At 37.7% G+C, this 25,145-nt stretch overlaps 1 protein-coding gene across 3 annotated transcripts in view; it reads right to left on the bottom strand.

Moving 5' to 3' along the window:
• The window catches only part of LOC139736663 (sialidase-2-like), a 31,551-nt gene extending 10,487 nt beyond the window's left edge, over window positions 1-21,064 (bottom strand). Inside the window, exons 1-3 of one of the 3 annotated variants that reach the window (XM_071647412.1) lie at window positions 21,015-21,064; window positions 14,578-15,241; window positions 9,704-9,743 (exon numbers count right to left, since the gene is read on the bottom strand). In XM_071647412.1, the coding sequence (XP_071503513.1) occupies window positions 9,704-9,743; window positions 14,578-14,812 (275 nt within the window). In that variant the 5' untranslated portion in view covers window positions 14,813-15,241; window positions 21,015-21,064. Of the gene's footprint in view, window positions 1-9,703; window positions 9,744-14,577; window positions 15,242-21,003 lie in introns of all 3 variants that reach the window. The other 2 variants (XM_071647413.1, XM_071647414.1) reach the window with 2 other exon arrangements.
• Between the last annotated feature and the right edge of the window lie 4,081 nt (window positions 21,065-25,145).

The following is a 25,145-nucleotide window of genomic DNA, read 5'->3' as shown; positions in this document are numbered from 1 at the left end:
TGAGGCCCTATCTCCCTAGACATGCTACATGTACCTTCAAAGTCTGGTGAAAATCCATCACAATGTTTTCAAGAAGATGAAAATATGTAAAAAGTTTATGGGTGACGCACTATGGATCCTAGACGATGAATGATCGCAAAAGCTCTCTTGAACCTTTGGCTTCTAAAGGTGAGCTCAAAACATCCCCCTTTTCAAAGAAATCTCTGGGTCAAAAGTCAAATACACCCCCTCTTTTCAACAATTCTCAGGCTGGATTTCATCGATAGAAAAGTACACCTTCACTGGAGACATACAGTAGGGAACACACATGCCGCCCCTCCAACCCAAGGGGGAAGAAATAATACTTTATAGTTACAATTTATTCATATAAAGAAAGGGTGTAAACAACAGAATGTCAGTTTATATAAAAAAACAAATAAACCAAATATATTTCAGCCATAGATTATCCCCCCCCAAAAAAAAAACAACAACAACAACATATTTATACACAAAACAAAGAAAATGCAGGGGTGAGTGAGGGTTAAATAGCAGAAAAGCAGGCATCTACGTCCAAAGCTCATCCAAGTACGAAAATATCAAATGATTATGCCATGAACAAACAAGAAGAATCATGATGCTAGTGATAAGACAAATTTGACGCTTAATCTTTCCATTCAAAATGAACTCGGTATCAGGAAAGTAAACATCTTGTAAACTGGATTGCATGATGTACCTGGGCACTCAAGTAATGACGTCTTGTGACAACAACAGCACAACTCCCAGTATAGTACTTAACCTGACTTCATGATTGTACTTCAATCTTCAAAATAACAACGCAAGAAGCTGCACAAACAATGGGTTGCATACACCACCTCATTAGACTCCTTAATTTCTTTGTAATATTAATACTGAACTCGTCTGGATATATCAAGAGGGAGGCATTTTTTAGATTACCAGCATCCTCCCTGCATTGTACCACGAAATCATATTGACAAGTAGACATCCAATATTGGAAATGTTGCAATATCAAATGACCATCAGTATTCAATTTTCATGAATATCAAATGTCCATTGATGTCAGTACACGTAATAGTAAAATTCTGAATTTCACCTCTCATTTCCAACATTTGTTCGCTCATAAATGCACAAAATCTACATTGCAACATCCCACTCTAGTCCTTGTGCTGCGTTTGATGTAAATCTGACATTTTGTAAAATATCCTCCCCTGAGAACCAGAAAGGCTTTGTTGCAACTTTGGGGGTTACTGAGTTATTGGCATCATGTCACAGAGCTCAATATCCTCTACATTATGGTGTCAATTTTGAATTATTATCTTTTTCAGTAAAATCTTGAAAATTAAAACCACAAGGGCACCATTTTACCCCATATTTGGAAAAATGCTCATTAATCTACCGTACCCACACTTTCGAATGAATACACTTTTAATTTCATGAAAATTCAGTGTGTCCTTTTGATTTATGCTTAAATCTTAGAATTGCAATAGCGCCCTTCTGGTTCTCAGCTGAAGATATGCACTTGTTGAGTTTCGAATCACAGTCACCAACCACAGCGATACATATATGTACTTCATATATATATACACATATTTATATTATATATATATTTCATATATATATATATATATATATATATATATATACAAACAGTAAAGACAGAGAAGGCACAGATATGAAAGCACTGACACCCTCCCTTACTAGGCATAGCTCCCCTTGACACCATCTTTCTTGAACTATATTCATAACAATATCTAATGTTGAAATATCAGAGCAGAGGCTTTATGTTCAAGGGCTTGCATTGGTCAGAATCATTCCCACTGCCAAAACACATTTTATATACTTTCCTGGTCTTCTTATTCTACCACTTTCTGCTCAAACTCTGAAACTAACTCTGCCTGCATACAGTACTCCTGTGCATCTTTTATTATTAGCACACTTGCAGTTTCAAGGATGGCCTTTTATTTTCATCTTGCCATACCCTACAGACAAAATAAATACAGTTTTCTGTAGTTTCAAAATAAACAGCAAGTTTCTCAAATCAATGACCAGGAAGAAATCAACACTGCTACATGTAACTACGTAGCATGCCTCGATCAACCAGAAATGCTTGCATCAATGCATCAAAATTGATGGGAAAAAAGATTAAAAATTGTCCTCCAGGGGCATGTTGAGTGAGTTCCCTTTTATTCCCCACACAGGTAACACAAACTGGCATAAATTGCTACTAGCAGTAGATGAAGATCATACAATGCCACTTCCACTTCAAGTTGATTTATTGAATACATACATGTAAGAGTAAAAGCAAACAGAGAAGATAGCATAGGTTTTAATGACATATGGACCTCACTCTAAATACCAAGCTCTACATTGACGTAACAGTGGACTTTGAGCAATGCTGGGAGCATTGAGTGTGTGTGTGTGTGTGTGTGTGTGTGTGTGTGTGTGTGTGTGTGTGTGTGTGTGTGTGTGTGTGTGTGTGTGTGTGTGTGTGTGTGTGTGTGTGTGTGTGTGAGTGAGTTGTGAGCAATATTATACCCATGATTGACTTGTACAGAGTTCTGATTGCTGGACAATTTCCATGTAAACACCACCTGTACAAATATTACTGTTTTCATTTTTACTTTTATGCAATAAACGAGAATGCACTTCATTTTTCCGAAGTCATTTCATATAAAATACATATCTACTGAGTTAAAGGTCCGGAGATAATACCTTAAGTTGCCTTGGATCGTAGGGTAATTATTTTGTGCAGTAGTGGATAAAAGCAATATTTTCTATAAAAATCTAAAATGCAAACAAACATGAAGGCTATCAAACTGTCCAGTTGCTGGAATTAACCCTTTAGCACCTGAGGATTCTGTACATAAAATGGCCTATGAATCCCTGGAAGGTACAGTAACATTGCTCTCATTTCGACAACTTGCTAAATGATGGAAAACAGCTCATTGCATGTTTATTTTTGTCGATTACAAGTTATAGTATGATTATTTGAAAGCATATTGAGACTCTGCAAAGAGAATGGTGTGCAACAGAAGCAATTCTGACATACAACTGTACCTGGTAATTTTGTTGCCTTTTGACCTCTTTCTTATTACATAAGTACTCTATATTAAAAAAAAACAAAAAATGGTAAAAATGAAACCATAAAAAAACATGAAAAGGCAGCTTCAGTCATTTTAGGGAGTAACAAGGCAGTGCTGGGCGTTTGAGTGACTAATGGGTTTTAATCTATGAAAAAAAGACCACATTGTATGGTAAAAATTCACTAAATCAAACTTTTTTGCATCAGGTGTCCTAATTACCATTAGCAGCTGTTCAGCAGTAAACATTATGAAATATACAAACATGCGCCACATCGCTGACATGCGGGTCTGACAGTTGCACATCATAACTATGTGCTTTGGAAACAGCAGCACGGCGCACACTTGCACACAAATCTTGTCACACTGTGCACAAGGATGAGTGAGATGCGAGCGCATAGTTATTCATCAACCTCATTAACAACTAATATAAGGTCATGTCATACACCCACTCATCCCCACATCTCCCTTTGACGGGTTAGCTCCATTCATGATACAAATACAGTTGAACCTCTCTTATCCGGACAAGTCGGGACCGGGGATCATCCGGATAAGGGATTTGGCCGGATACGGGAGACTCAATGCTTTATACATGTACATATATACATACACATGTACACTGATGTAGCCCATTGTAGCACCACATGTAGTAATGTGTATACTGCAACCTTTTCATTGTTACACTCAGTAACAGACCCCAAAATAGAGGTTCGTGTTTGCAAGAATGAAATCAATTTCTTTTATAAATTCTTGGGATGATTTACCTCAATAATTACAATGTATTAAGAAATGTATCAAGTAGTCTTGAAAATAAACAGTACGAGTCGACGAAACTACGCTTCAAAATGCGATGATTTGGGGATGTTTGGGGATGTTAAAATGTCTGAAGGTAAGCAATTTGGAAGGAAACTTGATGTAATGTATATGTTAATCATGTTGGAAGTAATATGTAATTCATGTGTGTTTGTGTAGGAGTTCTCAAGGAGTTGGGAATCCCCCTTTCCTCCCGTAATTATTAAAAAAAAGAAAGAAAATCACGGCGAGATTGCGTCTGTATAAAAGAGAGATCCGGATAAAGGGAGGCCGGATAAGAGAGGTTCAACTGTACTCTATTCCCGTATGGCTTCATCGTTTCTGCCCGGCTTTTCTCTGGCAATGGAATACATGAATAACAAAACCCCGGTGAATCATGCTCAAAACCTCATGCTACAGTTCTGGGCTCCATTTCATAAAAGATGTTAGGATGACAACTCTTGCTGGAATGACAACTTCCCACAGCAAACAGCCAATCAGGAAGCTGGATTCTTGTCGTTACCATGACAATTGTCATTCCAGCAAAGGGTTGTCATCAAATCAACTCTTTATGAAATGGGGCCCTGGCCTCTGACCTGACGCGGAGAAAATTACAATCTATATAGTGAACGAGTTATTCTTTAACAACAAATTAGGCAGAACAAAGTCGAGAAATTGGCAGAATGATACTTGTAAAGATAGATTTTGGAATGAAGAAGAAAGTTCAAATGACTGTTACGGCGTAAGTACAGATGTACACTGACGCTCCACTTTCAAACTGATGGGTCTAGAATCAAACATTGTAGAGCTGTACCATTAAAATACCGCAAACCCATCTTCCTCATTTACATCGACATGTAAACTTTCAAACAAGAGCACACAAACAAATAAAACCACAGTATTACATGGATGTGTTTGTGTTAATAGAGTTCTCTCTGAAAACAACCAATATATGCTAGATGTTGACACAGTCCATTCACATACAATGATGTGGAGAATATTTAATAAATGCAGCAATGCAGGCATGAGAACAAAGATCAAAGCTCCTGTTTGCCAGGTCTAAAAATTTGCAGTTATACTGTACCATAGTAGGCTTTTGCATCTCTGTGAAACACTCTATCAACCCCCCCCCCCCCCAAGTCACTCAACAAACTAATAATTCATTGAATGACAAACACTCAGCAGTAGGCCCTAATTATATGATAAATTTGACAGTCGTCTTTATGCTTTTAAATAATGAAGGCTGTCAAAAAAACAAAGGGTGGCCTTTACATTGATAAATGGATTTACAGTTTGATGTGTACAGTAGGCTGATATTATTGCAAATCAGCCATGACAAATTAATTGGAAATTGCTTCTTCCGCATGAAGTCCAATTATGACAAATGATGACAGTGTCAGAAAACCAATATATGAATGACTGTATGTGGGACTAATATGGCAAACATGCACTAGTGCGGAATCTTGGCATATCAGGTACCTCCTCACAAAGGGGCACACGTTTACATTACAGTTTGATGCTAACACAAATGAAAGAAGTCAAATATTTGTATTTGCCCAATCTATTACACAATAGCATACTAGGCCTACATGCTTTAAAGGCATAATTTACCATTTGCAGATGAATCAAAACCCCAGCATTAGTGCTTCAAAATAGTTCTAAAATGTGAGTTAGGGATAGGAACAACCACTGTAAAAATTTGAATCCATATTATCCATGTTAAGTATTGTTAAATACACAAAATGTGAATAGTTGAAAAAAAAATGATTCCAAACTAAACCGTCTTCAGTTATGGTTTATTAAGAAAAACATTAAATATCTCCTTATATTTGGGGCTTTATTGCAAACATTTTATATGGTAGGATGTTTTGTGATATAACAGACCTACACATATGCATCAAATGTGACATCTTGAAAAAAATTTTAATCACTGCTCCCAAAGGTAAACTGGACCTATAAATAGCTGAAATCAATGATTCCTGGAGGGAACATCAGTTTTGATGAAACAATAGTCAAATTGATATCTTTCTGAAGTATAGCCATGCATTTCTTATTTTAACTCACCTAATGAATTTGAAAATTATATGTTGAACATTCCTATCTAAGATGTTAAAAAAACAACAACTTAGTTCTTACTTTAATAGCTCAGTTGTAGTCTATTACAGTACAACAAGTTTGATGAGGGTTAGATCGAGAGTAACTTACACACAACGCAGCAGACCTTTCTATTAAAGTTGTCATGATCTTAATACTGCCAATATTTAGAGCTTGGTTCAAGTTTTGTTCAAGTTCCATACAATCATTATCATTTCTCATGTGATGTTGCAAACGAATGAAGCTGACACGTTTCTCCTTCCATCAAGAAGGATCTTGGCCACGTTTTGCCCTTGATCATGAAGTTGGAAGTTGGGGTGGGTGCCACGTTTTCCACAGGGACCTCCTATTCCATTTGTCACTACAATCAGCACGTCACCGTTCTTCTTTTCCATCATGTTTAATACCCATGTCTGTCTATCCTGGTTCATGATCTGTTTCTGATCTTCTGTGTCAGAATTCAGAATTTGCTTCTTCTTTAGTTATTTTCACTGATTTTCTCCAGAACATTCTCCTCTCCCCCCCCCCCTTTTTTTTTTTTATGCCAGCACCCTTGATTCTTGTTTTGGGGCCGAATATGCAATACTAGTAGTTGAATTGTTTTATGTCCACTTATAAGTAGCTGTTGTATAAACGAGCATGATTTCAATCAGCTGTGAATATTCCCTGTAAAAAAAAACAAAAACAAAAACAAAAACAAAAACAAAAACAAAAACAAAACAAAAACACAAACACAATGAAACTACTGGATCTCCAGTTAAAGATTACACTCCCCGAACAATCTGCAGAAATCTTGTCCCATGCTTCTTTTTTTTCTTGGGGAAAGGCTAATGTGAAACTCTCTTTGACTTGTCATACTAAACCTACATGTAATTGTAAGCTCACACAAACCTCATAGAAAACTCTGGGTGACTCGCCTTGCCCTAGCAATGCTGGCACTCAAGTCTATGACATTCACACAGTACTCAAGCTAATTCAAGAGATGTAAGATATGGGCAAGTTTTTTAGAAAAAAAAAACGTATTGGTACTTCACAACGTTAACTCAAATTGTACGAGCTTACTAAAAGTTGCGATGAGTCGCATAGTACAAGGATGCAGAGAATTGGCAAGATTTTTTTGAACACATTCAAAAATTTGGGGACCACTACACCCTGGAATACTAGCGCAGAAAAACTATGTATACATCGCATCATGCCAAGCAGTGGCAAGTTGTCCTGGTTACCATGAAAAGTTGTACACAAGTCATTGCGAGTGCTGCTTGAACTAAACTCACCATCACTCCCACCACTCGCCACTGCAATGCAGCTAAACAAGAGCTAGCCTTAACTTGAAGACGGTGCAATGACTATAAATGCAAATGTTTCTGATATTCCTCCTGTATGTCTTATCAATCTCAAGATATTCCAGTATCGCAAAAATACTGTAAAAGTGGAAATTTTCGCGGTGTTGAAATTTTCGCGCATTTCGCGCAAACCAAAACTAGCGCGAAAATAAAAGCACGCGAATATTTTTGTTTGCCATAGGTTCCAGCAGTTGATAACTTGATTCCGCGGAATTAAAAACATGCGAAACTCTTCTTACCCTGCCGAGCGCGAAAATTAGTAACGCGAAAATATCCTCTTTTACAGTACGTGTCAAATTTCACTGATTCCCCTTTTGTCCTTTGATTTCATTCGAGAGCCGTACACATTTTTGTTTTTGAAAATGAAAGTTTAGTTTCATCTGTTGTTTCAATTAGTATAGGTGATAAAAATGCACTCAGTAAGAAAGTGTGAAACTGAGAGCTTCCAAGTCCCACTCAGTAAGAAACCACGGAACTGAGATCTTCAAGTCCCACTCTGAAGGACCCTGCGAGTATAGATAGCAGAAAAACAGTATTCTCCAATAACTCCAACCAAGAATGATGTCTATTGTATGTGTGTAAGACTACATTGTATGTGAAGAGCCATAAAGTTTCAGCAATTACCAATCTTACAATACTGAGGCTCTTTGTGGCACCTTGGTCACTGCTTATACAGCAAGGACCTTAATATTATAAAGGATTTATCCACCTTTGATCATATTCAAAGGATAAAAAGTATATGCTTGCTATGACAAAAACAAAAACAAAAACAAAACAAAAACAGGCATAGAGCTATGCAGTAGGTTTCAAAATGACTGGTCAAAACAGCTAAAGTTGTGAATCTTGGGCTATCACAATGGATTCACTGTCAGAGAGATGGAGTAATACATAAATAAAACAATATAAACAAACAGACTCAGGGACAATCGCATTAGATGCCTCCAGCATTCATTGAGCTTGGAGCATGAATGTCTAAACATTGAGGCTATGCAAACAAATGCTCATTTGTATTCCATATTCCATTTTTGCAAGGTGAACAATTGATCCCCATGCTGCTATGAACCATTACAAAGTGTCTTGCACTCAGCGTACACAGACTGAAAGTGACAACGGTGATTCGATGTGCTCTACACATATTTTGGAAGTGCAATTCCACTTTATACACATAGTTAGGCGCACAGTCATGACGTTTTGAGCTTTGTGATTAATAGGCAGCATTTCTCAAAACAGCAGCAGAAGCATGGTTCACATTACTTTATTGTACGATGTCGGATGAACTAATTACCGCGCACTCTTTCTGAAAATCGGTTTCACCCCAAATAATGGTCTAACAGTATGATGAATAAATTGATCTACGTAGTACAATGAACCAATGAGTCAAATCACTATTGCAGACCGGCCATGTTTGACCAATGAAAGCAAATGCCTGGGGCTTTACATTGTAATTTGACAACTGTTTGGACCTGAGCACAACGTCAGACTGCCTGAGTATTTGTACTTGTACATGAAATGAAACTGGAAACAATTTATCATCAATACATCATGTTCACTCAGTGCATACTGACTGTAAAGTTCTTGTGGCAATTACTATGTACATCAAACTATTGGGTGGTGTAACATAAGTTCCCTCAGAGTAAGAGGTGTTTCGATATAAAAAAACAATTCTTTTTTTTTTCTTTTTTTTTACAGCTGACTGTAAACCACAGCCAAGGTTTGGTTGAAAGCACTTACAGCTGTGAGCATGTTACCATTTAAGCAGGGCTAGCTGCACACTAACCCACTTGGTTTTTGTTTTGTATTTTTTGAACTGGTCTGACTTGTCCCTATCAGACCAGTCGAGAGCAAGTTTTACTAAATCTTACTCATCCAAATCTAAAATTTACTGGACCTGTTCTTTTTTTCTCACTAGTCCCAACAAAATAATGTTTGTTTTGTTTTGTTTTGTTTTGTTTTGTGTGTTTGTTTTTTAACTGGTCATATCGGACCAGTATATTTGGCAATTTCTGAAAAGTTACTGGCCCGACAGTGATTTTTACCAGTCTGGGACCACCGGATCGGCGCCAGTGTTAAGCATTGCATCAAGTTGCTACAGCTGCAACTACAGTTATTGCAACTCGCAACGCTGGCAAACACCCTAATAAAATCCTCAAGAATACTATTAATGGGATGTGAGAATACATTCTTACATTCTGACAAGATTTTTCTGTTGCTTGTTCCACCATTGAAAAGAAGACACAGAATTCACAAGTAAGTCTTCACATTTGCTACATGCACAAGTTTAAAAGGCATGCATGACACATAGCTTTGTTTGTTTGTCTTCGACACTTACATCTTGTATTAGGAATTAGGGGTGCATTATTGTGCCTTACAGCTCTTACCAGCTCTAGGATTGCTTACCTTGAAGAGTTGTATGGCTTCATTCCAGCCTTAAAGACCACTGCAAGTTAAAAGACAAGAAATCATCAAAACAGTGATACAGCATGATTCATTGCTTGGAAGTGGAGAAAAGTCTTGAAAAACAGAAACAATTATACATTGATGAGGAACAGATGAGTAAAAAATGACATCAGACATGGGGATGCACTCAAAGAAAATAAAAATTACAAAAGTCAGTACATCTTGAATCGCTTCATACAGTGTATGACTTCCATGGACATTTCGGTTGCACCTTTGGTAGTTTATGGCTATGGTATTGTTTTTAAAGTTCTCCTATCATGTTTTGTACTAGCTTTTACGAAAAACATTTCCCACTTTTGATCCTTAATAAATTGGAAAACTATAATGTATCAGATGACACCGTTTACGGTGCCGGGCTCGGCCCAGGCTTTTAATTCAAACCTTTCAATATTTTGTCATAGTGGTGCTCTGCTTGTAAACAAAGGTATATTATTTTGAGCGTGTCGGTCATGATTTGGTACCGCATTTGGCCCAGTTTGGCACAGTGAGAAAAGGCCGGGCTCGGCCACCGCCGAGCCCGGCCTTTTCACTCACTGTAAACGGGGTCTAAGTTGCTCCAAGGCACATGAATGCTTTGAATAATTCATGATGGATTGCCCTGGGCACTGCTAGTCTGAATTCAAGGTAAATGTAAAAATGTATGCACATGAAAAAAGTAAGCACAAGTTTTCATGTGTTTGCAGACACTACATTTCAGGATGAATATAAGACTAGCTGTGACAGTAGAATTCCTCGTGAATGAATAATAAAGCATAAAAACACTGACCATTTTCTGGGTATTAACGACACACTTCATAGAGGCCTACACACCAATTACCCATGTGCAAAGTTAAAATTTTGTACAGAGGGTTGAAAATAGAGCAAAATCTGAACCCTCTTAAAAACCAATCTTGCATTTAATAAAACTGATTTATGCTTTCATATTTAAATTACCTCCAATAATATTGTACACTATTCAGTTATTGCTCGTATCAATGTCAGTGTTATCTGATAGTTTTTGAACTATCAACCCGTTGAGGACGGTTTAATTTTGCTACAACACGCATTTCCCATAGACACCTGCCCGAGTATACTCTGGACTCGTCCTCAACGGGTTAAGGATCAAAAGTGGGAAATGTTTTTTGTAACACCTAGTACACAGGAGAAGTACTTGTCAAATCAGTCAGTTTCCTTTTAAGAGAGCAATATTTTCTTTGTGACTCTCCTCAAGACAAGCCAAGGAAAGTACATGTACTTCCCTCAAATCATTCAGGCGCAACTCTAGGTCATTGATACAAGATACATTGACCAGAATAAACAGATTTGAATAAGTAGAAAGAAAGAACGAAAGGAATTTCATCAAAATCAGACATAGATCAAAGTTATAGAATGCTAGTTTTCCTTTTCACCAACTGGTGATGTTGTTCATGAAAAAAAAAATATGCAAATTAGTTCAGGTGATGATGTCACCAACTCACAACCTTCCAATTGGTTTGTGCACAAAACATGCACTACAAATTTAGTAGAATATAAACTTTGTCCTGTTTTGGCATTACAGTGTACATGTACCTCCTCCCCTCACCCTCCACAGTACTTTACAGCTGGTTTAAAGTCTGATTATAAGGATGAAAATTCTGTTTGGTGATTTCTCTCCAAAGCCAACTTGAAATAAGCATGAAATCGTACGCATTGAAGTATAATATACAGAATAAGAAAATAATTTCAGAGAAAGGAATTAATATTTCTGATCTTGTGTACAATGCAAGCACAGAATTATGTGCATGCAATATCATATGAAAGTCAAACAGGACCCATTTATTAGCATTGCTGGGGTGACTAGAAAATACTGTAAGTAGTATATAGCTTATGATTTATCTACACTCAGTCAGATTTGAACTTTCTGTTATAAATTCACTGTTGATTTCACCTACAGAGGTACAGTGTAGGGATATCACTCATTTCTGTCTTGTGTTTTTTTAATCTAATCGTAATCTAATCAGATAAATTTCTTTTGAAATGAACTATCTTTCTAGCTTATCAAAATTCATATATGATGGCACTCTGCAAATTTCTAACACTCCTCATCCCTTTAAATGTCTGATCATGTATTTTCCCTAGTATTTCATGAACCGTTTCATAACCTCTGACCTTGACAACTGACTCCTGACAGCAAAGACATGGAGAGCTACAAATCAGCTTTAACTCTGAGGTTACTTGCCAGAATTTGTAGTGGGCAGCAGCATACAAAAAGAAAACCAACCAAAAAAACACTGTACCACTTGCTTAAGTTTATTGATTTTTTTCTAGGTTTCTAGAGCTGAGGGTAATATTTCAATTTAATTAACCTTAATCTTTAAACTTGTAAGCCAAAGCTGGTTGAATGGTGATAGTAAGCAAATAATCAACGTTGGTGAAGGTGATGGGACAAACTATCACTTCCGAGGTGATCTTGTGTACAATGCAAGCACAGAATTATGTGCATGCAATATCATATGAAAGTCAAACAGGACCCATTTATTAGCATTGCTGGGGTGACTAGAAAATACTGTAAGTAGTATATAGCTTATGATTTATCTACACTCAGTCAGATTTGAACTTTCTGTTATAAATTCACTGTTGATTTCACCTACAGAGGTACAGTGTAGGGATATCACTCATTTCTGTCTTGTGTTTTTTTAATCTAATCGTAATCTAATCAGATAAATTTCTTTTGAAATGAACTATCTTTCTAGCTTATCAAAATTCATATATGATGGCACTCTGCAAATTTCTAACACTCCTCATCCCTTTAAATGTCTGATCATGTATTTTCCCTAGTATTTCATGAACCGTTTCATAACCTCTGACCTTGACAACTGACTCCTGACAGCAAAGACATGGAGAGCTACAAATCAGCTTTAACTCTGAGGTTACTTGCCAGAATTTGTAATGGGCAGCAGCATACAAAAAGAAAACCAACCAAAAAAACACTGTACCACTTGCTTAAGTTTATTGATTTTTTTCTAGGTTTCTAGAGCTGAGGGTAATATTTCAATTTAATTAACCTTAATCTTTAAACTTGTAAGCCAAAGCTGGTTGAATGGTGATAGTAAGCAAATAATCAACGTTGGTGAAGGTGATGGGACAAACTATCACTTCCGAGGCGAATCAAATAGTGAATCAATCTAAATACAAATTCAGGGTATGAAACTACAACTCATTGCCCACATCTTACAAAAAACCCCATTCGATTTGCTTCAGTGGTGAAAGAGAAATGAGGAATTTTGTAGAGGATGTCAGGAATCTCTTCCTTCCAAATTCTGTCTATTATTCACACACAAGAGCAATGAGCTGCTAAAATTGGAAGAATCAGACTCATGACGTGCTTTACAACAATCCACATTTCTCTGTGACCGCTTAACCAAATTGAATGGGGTTATCTGCAAAAAAAAGCTAAGATGTTATATTTCAAGACCCTGAAGTAGCACTTAGACCGGTTGATCATATTGGGTATTATCAATTCGAAAATCTAATTGTACTTTTTGGGGCGACTTACTGCAATATGTCCCCCCAAAATTACAATCAGATTTTCGCATTGATAACACCTAATATGATTAATTCTTTTAAATGCTACTTCAGGGTCTTAAAATATAACATTTTAGCTCTATTTTGCAGGAAACCTCATTCAATTTGGTTAAGCGGTCACAGAGAAATGTGGATTATTGTAAAGCATGTCATGAGTCTGATTCTTCCAATTTTAGCAATTCAATGCTCTTGTGTGTGAATGATAGACAGAATTTGGACGGAAGAGATTCCCGACATCCTCTACAAAATTCTGTAATTCTCTTTGACCACTGAAGCAAATCGAATGGGGTTTTTTGTAAGATGTGGGCAATGAGATACAGTTTCATACCCTGAATTTGTATTTAGATTGATGTAATATTTTTAAAGATATCATTGCCGAGGGCCCCGTTGTAATTTTTTTTGGGACATACTGTAGAAGCACTCTTTCCCTTCCTGTATCTCCTCTGTTGACAGCCTAATGTCAACAGAGGAGTCTAGGAAAACTGCATAAGAATGGGTGTGTGACATGCCTCATTCTGACTTTAAAAAAATGTGTGAGCTTTCAACTCTTTTATCCTATCAGTGCAGCTCACTTCTTTTCTTTCTTTTCTGAGGAATATTGGTACAAATGCTGTCTTAAATTGCAACAGCATTATTTTTGTAGGAGAGCCAAGAAGTACAATGTAAACCTAAAATGATAACTTGGGAACCATGAAAGAGAAGAACTGTTTGATTGACCTGTATTTCTCAAAAGAGGAAAAAATCAGACAATCTGTTGCAAACTAATATGAATTTTTTAAGTTTCAGTGCAGCCATCGCTAAAGTAGAAGGCAGGTACAATTTGTGATGTCATGTATACAAGTACAACAATGACAAAGAAACTATGGAGAAAATTCAATAAACTTTCTTTTTTATGAAAGTACACATTTCCTCAACTTGCTTAACTGATTATTTCAAATAGTAATAATATTCCCCACGCTGCTTTCCAAAATAGGCAAGTTCCGTATTCCTTCATTATGCTAGAAAAGTAAAAATGTTTTGAATTTTCTTTATAAATATTGCTGTCCATACATGATGTTACAAAGTGTTATACTTGTAGCCTATTCATCTAGCCACAGCTGCAAAAAACTGTTGAAACTCCGAACTTCATTACGCATTGTTCAATTTCCTAAAACTTTACTGATCAATGTGTTTTACTAACATTGCTGAATTCCCTCAATTCACACACATATTTGGAATTCATTCACTCTCCTTTAACTTTCTGCCAAGTGATAAATGGTGGCATCACTGACCTTCTGGCTTCGTCTCTTGTGGCGACATCGTGGCAAACATGTTGTCCTGGCTGACCAGATTCTCCTTGATCACAAAGTCCATGGGGCCCTGCATTTGGCGGACGACGACCACCACGGTGAGGACGCCGGCGATGATCACGAAGAGCTGGGTGGCAACGCAGGCTCGCAGATCCCGCAGGATCGCCTTCCGTATGCCCATCATCATGTTTCGAAGCAGCACCCTCAGATACCGCATGTGACCGCCGAGAGTGTGGGAACTGTCTGGAGCTCCGGCAAACACAGAGAAAGGCTCTCCCGAAACTTCAGGGCGAGGTTTTGCAAACAACTACTATTCAAACAAGGCATGCAGTGGTCTCGGACGAGGCTCGAATGGCCAATTTCCTGGTCCTCATTTTAGCCTCTGTCCCTCTCCATGCAAATACTGGGAAAAGTGGTACCTCACCTCCAACAGTTCTGGTGTACCTCAATACTAGTACACTTGTGTGCTTCTTTCTGGATGAAGATGTCAAGCGCACTTCTGCCTTTGAAGTCTGCTTTGGTATTCAATACAGGAACCCTTGCTACAGCTGTAAATACTCATTTCCACAGCACATCACGTTGGAATGCTGTACATGGCGAGAGTACACCAATGATGAGTTACTACTGTGGTATTACTGCCATTAATCTGTGGGTGTAACACACGCACAAAAATATCATAAATCAGAATGCCAAGCACATAAAACAAGAAAAACTACAACGACCTCAGATTACACACAAAACAAAACGTTAATTACAATGTAAATGTCCAAATGTACCAAGCGATCAAATTGAATTGTCTTCCGCCCAGTGACATTTACTAAGTGATGCTGTACGGCTAGACTGATTACTAAGCTGATTGACAAGTATCTAGACTGGACATAAGGAAAAGACAATAAGTTATTAAAGAATTGTGGAGAATACTGTAAAAGTGGATATTTTTGTGGTGTTGAAATTTTCGCGCATTTCGCGCAACCAGAAACTAGTGCAAAAATAAAAGCCCACAGATATTTTTGCTTGACATATAATATGTTCCTGTCATTGACGTCTTGATTCCGCGGAATTAAAAAAACACGAAACTCTTATGACCCGGCCAAGTGTGAAAAATTAGTCGCAGGTACTCTACAGCCACATTTTGACAGTACAACATTTTCCCAAATTTCAATCGGAAATGTTTGGAGACTAACAAAAAAACAATAAAGAGGAAACTTGTTTTGATATAAACTTGTTATTCACAAGCAAATGGTTTCTCACTTTAATATACAAAGGGTCATGTTTACTAGTTTTGTTCAGTCTGAATGCAATCCAATAAAATGACACACAGCCTGAGATATTGATAGCGTTAACCAAGAGAACATAATACTACAAATTTTAACATTAGGCTACTTATGTACTCAAATAACCAGCAAATGCATGAATTATACACAATGGACTTCCTGATGCAGCAAGTACATCATTCAAGACCACCCATCATTAAAGGCCCCCCTGGCATCCAATTCAGACCATGTGGATATGATGACTTCTACTGATATGAATACAATGTAGGTCTTTACATCACAAATTCAGTGTTGTTTGATTGAAATGTGCATCAAATATCTTGAACAATATCATTTTTCATTTTTTTCTGAATCCACTTTAGAATATAATCCTCAAAAACTTTCTTGTCTTTTTTTTCCAGTAATACATTGTAGTAAAGGCAGCTGAAAGAGGTGTAACAATATGTTATTGTATGCACCTTGCATTAACCAGGGGCACTACCTCACAATAGCAAGACAGGTTTCATACAATAGAATTTTACACCTTTTCTTGCCATATATATAGTCGCACTCTCAATACTGGAGGTGTTTCCCAACAGCAATGACCAGGCCGCATAATTGGAAGGTTCAGAGGTGTTACTCTAGCACTATGGGACCTGTCATGCTATTGAGAGTTCGTGCCCAGTCAAGGTCAGGTGCTTAACATTAGGTATTGTGATGCTTATTACCTCCGTCAAGGGAGGAGGTTATGTTTACGTTACCGTTGGTTTGTTCGTTCATTCGTTCATTCGTTTGTCTGTGTGCAAAATAACTCAAAAAGCAGTCAACAGATTTTGATGAAACTGGCAGGAAAGGTTTAGAATGACACAAGTAACAAACGATTAAATTTTGGTAGTGATCTGAGAATTTTTTGGGGGAATTTATGAAGGATTTTTGACATTTTGGCAGATAGGGTCAATGAACTTGGGAGTTCAGGCTGCGCGTATTGAGGTTTGCATGTGCGCACTAAAGTGCGTGCTCTAGTTTCTGCTAGGGTTATGTGCGCCGTGTAGCTGAAGGTTTATGACATAACAAAGGCTTTTATATTGAGAAATCAGGCGACTTTCAGCACAGGGGTGGAAATCACTGATATCTCCTTTGGAAGAACAAGATCAGTGGTGGAAATAAGATCCATGCTTTGGCGGAGGTCTGCGCTCTCGGAGTGCTTTTCTAGTTTCAGATGCTTTTACCATTGATGACATCAGGAAAGGCAAAAGAGTTGTTATTTTAGTGGCACAGCACAGAGTGGGTGCAGAAAAAATGAAAAGCAAATTGAATTGGAAATGTTGCTACAGCGACTGGTACAGTGTTTGTCTCTGCCATAATGCATAGTTCTCACAATAGGTCTATAGTACATCTTGCCAATGTGTGATGACAGTTTCACATAACTGGCAAAATACTAAAATGACATGTTTGTCACAAATGTGTTGATTTTTTACTTTCCTTGATCTAGGTTAAATTGGATGAACGGCTATATTGTCTAAGAGAGCAGGTATTTGAGGATTTGAAGATTTTTACTTGACTTTTGACCCTTTTATGAGTTTATGCATTGAGTAATTTCCACGGTATGAAGAAAAAGTGTAATTTCTGCATTAAATATTGAAGATTTTCAGATTTTTTCCAAATTTGAATGCTTGTCCAAGTTACAATAAGTACAACTTCTCTTTTGCTTACTACACGCCAAACACAGCATATGTGCATAGCGTGCTGTTATCAACACATTGGCATCGCTTTGTCTTCATGGTAAAGTCTTTGCCTGGAGCCACTTAGGCACTATCTGGTGCTCATGTCCACAATTTTGCATACATGGCTTGTGCAAAATCTGGTTCTGTATTACACAGTGAGCTTTCACAAGGCTGGATTGATATCCTTTTTTCCATAATGTAATCAGGACACACCATTCTTAAACACTTAACAGTGGATTTTTCCATAACAAAAATATGAGTTTGAATTTACTATCACTAGCAGTGTTTCCATAAGCAAGGAAAGGCTATAAAATTTTATTGGTAGACATCGTTGCCGAGCCAACTTACAATATGCTCCTTTTTTCTGTTCTTTTTGTGAAAGTACAAATTTCTCACAGTCGGCAGCAGAAACCAGTCTTAAAATCTGATTTTTATGAAATTCTTTTTATGAAGTTCTTTTCAAGCTGTTTAAACCAACAATTCTCTACCACAGTCAGACACACAATTCAAATTCTGCACACAAACAAGAGCTTGTCAGATGATATTTTGGCAAATTTCCCCACAGCACCGGTCTGTGGCTGCAATGTTTCACTGGCGCGCCGGGTCAGAGCAGCTGTGCGCGCGCTTGACTGCATACGCATGGAAGCAGCGTCAAGCATGCCAAACCATTCCACTCGGTAAATGAAAAAAGTCAGGGCAAATTGAGAGGTCTAATAAATGCTTTATTTTGCAAAAATAAAAGAAGATTTTTAAAAAATGTAAAATGTCTACATAGGGCAAGTAGGATAAAGCAAGCCGCCCATAATTTGACCATAAACACAATCCAAAATTAAACCACCGACTACATGTAAGACCCATACTTATTTGCACACAGGCGAATTTTGGCACAGGTAAACCTCGAGGCAGGTTTTCTAAAGGGGAAATCCAGTCCAAATATAAGTTAGTCTGATAAGAAAGAGTAAAATATTATGAGTTTAACAGTAACGTTTTGATCGAAATCAAATGAAAAATAAGGAAGTTATGACAGTTTGAAGTTTCGCTATTTTGAGGAAACAGTTCTTGAACGGTCAATATGAATCATATGCAAATGGCAAAGTGAGCCTGTCATCCCCTCAGAACTTGCCATATAGTTTGTACATAAAATTCTGAAATCTAACCTTTTTAATTAAAACGCAATTATGCCTGAGGCTCAAATCCCGATATATCCAACTGATCACTATTCTGAAGTTATTCAACCAGGAATAACATCATATTTCAGACTTCAATGACAGAAACATTGAATTTTCATTATTTTTTTTTTACACAATCAATGAAAATTGTAAGGTTATGACATGGTCAGCTCACTCATTTGCATATTCATATCCAGAAATTAGTGAAACTTCAAAATTTCATTTCGATCAAAATTATACCATTCAACTCATAAGATTTTACTCTTTTCTATCAGACTAACTTATTTTTGGACTGGATTTCCTCTTTAACTATACATTTTCGGGCATAGGTCTAATCATATTCCTGCATAACTTCAGCCTTCTGGTGGTTTTGACTACTATAAAGGGCCCCAAAATTATGCATCGTGAGCATGCAATGACATCTAGAATCTAAATGGTCTATGGGCCCGGCTCTATAGACATGTGAAATAGGTCTATCCTAAGTATCAAGTTATACAGGAAGGGAGAGCAGAGTAAGCACTCTCAATGAGTAATTTGGCATTAGAAAATCTAGATCTAGATCTTTTAGGTCCTACTCCTTGGTCAGGCAGCTGGCTGGGACCCTTTCCCTTTAGTCTACTTTTTTTTTTTTTTTTTTGCATTTTGATTTGGTACCCTTGCACTAGCTTTGTCTCGCGAACAGAGAGCAGGGAATAATTTTCCAACTCAAATTTGATTAGCAATTTCAGCTGATGAACAATATTTTAAATGTTATCCTGTACACTTCTATGGAAGAAAACTGCAACACAAAAGTTAGTTTGTGTAGCAGTGTTGTAAAAATGCATAGCAAATTGCGATGCGATACCAGGAAAATTATTCCCTGAGAGAGTAAACTAAAATGCAGTTCTCAGGATTGTACTCTACACTGCACTGTTGACTGACTGTCTACAGCCAGCTAACAGCAACAAGAGTATTCATTCAAATCATAATATCATTAATATCACACTTGACCGAAGGTGAAAGATCGGTCTGTCGGGGATAATAGGCACTTTTCGATTTGCACGTTGAGCCCGCTGTCACCGTGCGATGACATATTTTTTACGCACTGCGCATGCGTGTCGACCCTCCGCTCATCACCCAATTTTCGAACGCGTTCACCCTGGTTATCACCGTCCACCCAATTCACTCGCGCTGCGCTCAAGCCACCTTATCTATGACGCCATATTCCTCTCACGATAGATGAAATCGTGCGAAAGAGCATGATGACTCTCAGGAAATCATGCTCAGTTCACCTGTTTTCCTATTTCTTTCGAGAGAACATTAACAATTTAATTACATGAAAGCTTACGATCTTGATATGTCAGAGCAGCAGCGCTTGCTTGGCTGACATACGAACTACAGCCTCTGGTGCCTTTTTTATTTGCCCGCTTTCACTGTTCTGCAATTTGCAACTGCATGTACCGTACGCAATCACATCTCGGTGCTTGGCCTGATGCAGTGCATTTTACCTTGTAATCTTACCATGCATGATGTTTTAAAATCCACATAATTCATCCCAGGATACTTATTCGGCATCTAGTCAAAGACAAAATAAATATTACAAGTAAAAAAACAAGTCACAAATTCCGCACATGCACCCGAGGCTAGCCTCCTGCACATGCCACGAGACGTGACACCCGAAATCGAAATGTTTTTCAGCAGCAGGTCAACGTACAGACGTGACATCTTGACATACGCTTGCGCTCGGCGTCACAACCTCCTCGTTCACCCAATCGAAAAGTCCCTGATTTATATGTTCCGCAGAGTAGAGACTTGACTGCGTCTGGCTTCACGGAATCCCCATGTCTACGGAGGAGAGTCGTTTTTTGGTTTCTTAAAAAAATGATGACAAAAAACTCCTCCGGACAGACGGATTTTCTGTCGGACTTTTCTGTCAGACTGTCTAATATCACACACGTAGACGTGCATCTCACGTCTATGCACTTCAACCGGACCCGCACGGTTAACTTTGCTTTGCTTTGCACAAAGATCCGAGTAGGACTAGAGGTACGAGTAGTAGCCACGACACAATAGAAGTACAAAACACTACCCAAAATTGAATGTATGGGACTTACAAAACGACAAGACCAAATGAAATATTAACATGAATGATCAGATCATGAACGGTTTTCCTTCCTATCTTGCTGCCTGATTTTGGAATCCAATACAGAAAAAAGAAGTCACACCATTCATCTTCAACATTCATCGAAAGGCATCAGTTCGTAAAATCTTGTGTAGACATACTTTGTACTCACAAAATGACTTCTACAGGAACTTGGCCGAGCCCGACTGGATTCACGCAGATTCACACCTGCAGTAAATCTAGTTAATTGCACATACACTATACAGTACCGGTACGTTCTGCACACTATACTTCACGGCGCTGCATGCAATACTGTATGCGATAAAAAAAAAAAAAAAATGAAATTCGCTCATTTGTCATCGAGTCTGTCATTTATGTACGGAATGCTGTATGTTGCAAAATTCAGAAAACCCACGGATCGGGACAATGAAACCCAAACATTAGGCCCTAAAGGCCTGTATGGATTTTTTGATATTGAGGGAATAGTGGAATGCCTCAACGGAAATCGAGAAAAATCAAACAAATCGTTTAAATGTATTTTTTTTTATTTTTATATTATACTTCCGCCACCGATGGATGAGAAGATTCCATCCTGTGACATCACAAAGGGACAAAAGAAATTATAAAGAGGATTCAACGTTATTATTTTCACTTTTCTGGCACAATGAAAGAGCACCTGACTTAATACCCTTTTCAGAAGAAGGGGGAATAATATCATCCTTAATATATTATGTCAGTGACAAGTCGAGGAAATGTGCTTAATTCTCATTAAAAAAAAAGCATGAAATTTTGTAGAATTCTCTCTATTTTCTTTAAAGTTTATATCATTGTCCATGTGTAACCGCACAAAATGATGTAGTCTTCTCATTCAGCATGGCGCCATTGAAACATTAAAAATTCATAACTTGTTTCCTTTTTTTTAAGCCAAAAGTGTGGATAGGTCGTTTGTAAGTTGTGAATCCATATTACAACTTACAAGGAAAGCTTTTCTTTTTACCTTGTGTGATTCATTCAATTTATGTACAATATAATGCAAACCATAGTTGTTGTTAGTTTGTTTTTTCTGAGACATCGAAATATAATACTCACCTACTCGAGCGGTAGAATTCACATAAACTTTTGTATTTCCATGTTGACAAAAGGAAGGGGAGTGGGAGATAGGCAGAAATTATTAGCAGGTACACGCAGAAAAAGAAAGAAAGAAAACTGATCAATAAATTTCTTGAGTGACTGTTTGATTATGATTTGTAATATTGGGTATTCTATAATGACAAAGGTAAACGGCAATCAAGGAGATGCAAGATATTTTGCAGTATCCAAAAAGTGCCTACGCTTCAAATTGGGGATGACTGCTACATTTTTCCAAGGATCCTGACGAGACATGATTATTTTTGTGTACCTGGAATACAGCTGTGTGTTGTTTATGGTTCTTCCGAGAGAAACTAGCACACATGCAGAGATGAAACTACTGATCACTGGTTGTTGTTTTTTTTCTTTGCTTGTGCTGAGTGTTATTAAAACTAGTGATCAAGGGATTTGTGCCTGCAGAACAAATAAACAAACAAACAAAAAGGTTTCTACTCTGCTCGTGTTAAGTGAAAATCTGTGATCAGTAATTTCGGGCTGTTGGTACCAGGTGAAAACCCTAAATCAGTAGTTTAGCTGTTGGTATAACACATAATTAGAAAAAGTATACTGTATCAACGAACAATAAAACGCAGTAAGTGTTTTTTAACTTTTGTAACGTATGGCGTTCCATAAATTTGCGATCGCGCACAAAGCGGCTGTCTCCCTCTTCAATCTGTGGAGCAATCACTCCAACTGATTTCTTTTATGTTTTCCACTCTTCTGTGGAATAAACAAATAAATACCTGTTGATTCTACAGCAGAGTGGTTCATAAAAGAATTCAGTTGGAGTGATTACACAAACTGAAGAGGGAGTTCAAGTATAACAGTCTCTTATGCAAATACAGGGGCGGATCCAAAAATTTCGTAAAGGGAAGGCGCCTTTACAAATTTAAGGGGGACGCACGTGCCCCCTCCCCCATTTTTTTTTTTTATTTCTGTTGTTTTAACAAAAATAAAAGAGGGGAGCGTGCCCGGTGCACCCCCCCCCCCCCCCGGATCCGCCAGTGCAAAATTAATAGATGTCGGGATTCCTCCTTCACCTTCTCATTCTCAATATAGGCCTACCGCCATTTCTTCCCACTTTCCTCTTTTTCTCCTTCCATTTCCTCCTATATGTAGTTTCCTTTCTTCCTTCTTTCTTCTTCTTCCTTTATTTTCCTTCATTCCTCTTCCTCCTCCTCTTTTTCGCATACTTCTCCATTTGACAGTCATAATGCTTCACTTACTCGTCACTTTTTTCTTTGGGTCATACAAAGACTCACATACAAAATGGGAGGTTGTTTAAGCCATTTTAATGTTGCTCATAATATTAAACAGTCATAAATGCGTCGATTAAACAAACAAACAAACTAACTTACAACAACAGGTCTCTGGCCGTGAGAGGATTTTCTACGATCACATTTTCCTTAAAAAGAAAAATGCAATGGCATATAAGTCAACTGCAAATGGTGATGAGGGCGTGTCATTGACAGACCATTCATAACCGATAGGCAGAGAGCTTAGAGGTAATCATGATAATAACTTCAGTTGTGATACTATTCAATGAACTTGGGTGCGCAAAAACTGAACTTCTTTTAGTGAGCATAAATGTTATGAATTTATGCGAATACTAGAATATGAATATAGGCCTAAATATGGATGATATATATGCATATACAATGTATCATGTGTGTGTGTGTGTGTGTGTGTATGTGTCTGCGTGTGTGTCTGCGTGTGTGTGTGTCTGCGTGTGTGTCTGCGTGTGTGTGTGTGTCTGTGTGTCTGCGTGGACAGATAATAGGTATATGATTATATACATATATAGTTTCTTATATAAGAAACATTGCATTTGCTCCGTGAATTGGCAGTACAAGTAATAACAATGTCACAATAGAGGAATGCCGATTGCCTTGATTTTGTGGATGGCTGTGAAAATTCATAAGCACTTTCATCCCTGACGAAGGGGGAGGTCCCCGAAAATTCGGATTTTGAACTAAACTCATGAAGGCAATTGGCATTTAATGCATTCCTCTATATTGTAACATTATTATTACTATAATACCATAGATGAATAGGCTATAAGGTAGGTTAGATCACATAAACAGACTTGTATATTACAGACATCACATTTTAGACGTTCTCAAATCATGTAATGCTGCTATAAAAATTCTTCACGAATCCTATTCGAATCCTTAGCTAATGAAATAAACGATAATTAAAATCGATCTTCATAATGAAACAATTTCAATATTGTGTCACCATCACTATCAAAATCAACATTAATGTTTACTAATGATGTCAATATTGACACAACCAATATTGATTTGCCTCGGGGAAGCGTTGCGGAGGAATAATTAATATGCCATTGTAAATTTCTCAACATCTCAAAAATACAATTTTACCCCAAGACATAAGTTACTATTGTATGTGCCCATGTCAAGAGTGTCGATATACTTTTCATGGATGACTAGACTACTCATAAGCATGATAGGTTATGCACTTATACATGTACTTGGTATGAGCGCGGACAACGTGTATCCATGGACGTCAATGTCGGTGTGTAGCTATAACGCCATTACCAAACTTGAGATGACAACACACTTGATGATCCCCAGGGTTTAGTGTTAGCCAATAGGAAAAGATCACGTAACCCAGCCAACAAGATTAGTGTCGTGTAGTTCGGTTCAGCAGACGACATTCAGCACCGGGCTCAACACTAGAATAGCTATCCCGGAACAACGCTAACATAAACTGATTTCAAGTTCATGGGCATCGGGGTGGGGGTGTTGGTGCGAACACATTTTTTTTTTTTTTTTTTTTTTTTTTTGCTTGCTTGTCAGCTGAAGAAACAGCTGAAGTGGAATCAGAAAGTTGCGCTGAAGGCCTTTTTTTTACTTGTTGGTTGACGAAACCCGGAAGTAGAACCAAAAATATAAACGCACCCCTCCCCCTTGAAAAAAAAGAAAAAAAGAAAAAAAGCTGGTGACGCCCCTGAAGTTCGGAATTATTGCTGGTGCCAGTGTCGAGATGGCATTTACACTAGCACTAGCACCGAACTTGAAATCACCCAAAGTCACTGAAATATTGATCGCTAAAGTGAGATTCAGAATAATCGAATACAATCTTGCATTTATACACTATTGCAACCACACCAGTCCACATGGTACAGCATAAACCTAATGGCTTTCCAGAGTTG

Source organism: Diadema antillarum, unplaced genomic scaffold (assembly GCF_040938485.1).
Source record: "Diadema antillarum isolate AM-2024a unplaced genomic scaffold, OU_Dant_1.0 seq00000660_RagTag, whole genome shotgun sequence".
NCBI lineage: Eukaryota > Metazoa > Echinodermata > Echinoidea > Diadematoida > Diadematidae > Diadema > Diadema antillarum.
The sequence above is the reverse complement of the archived record's forward strand: the minus strand, read 5'-3'. Positions and strand labels throughout refer to the sequence as shown.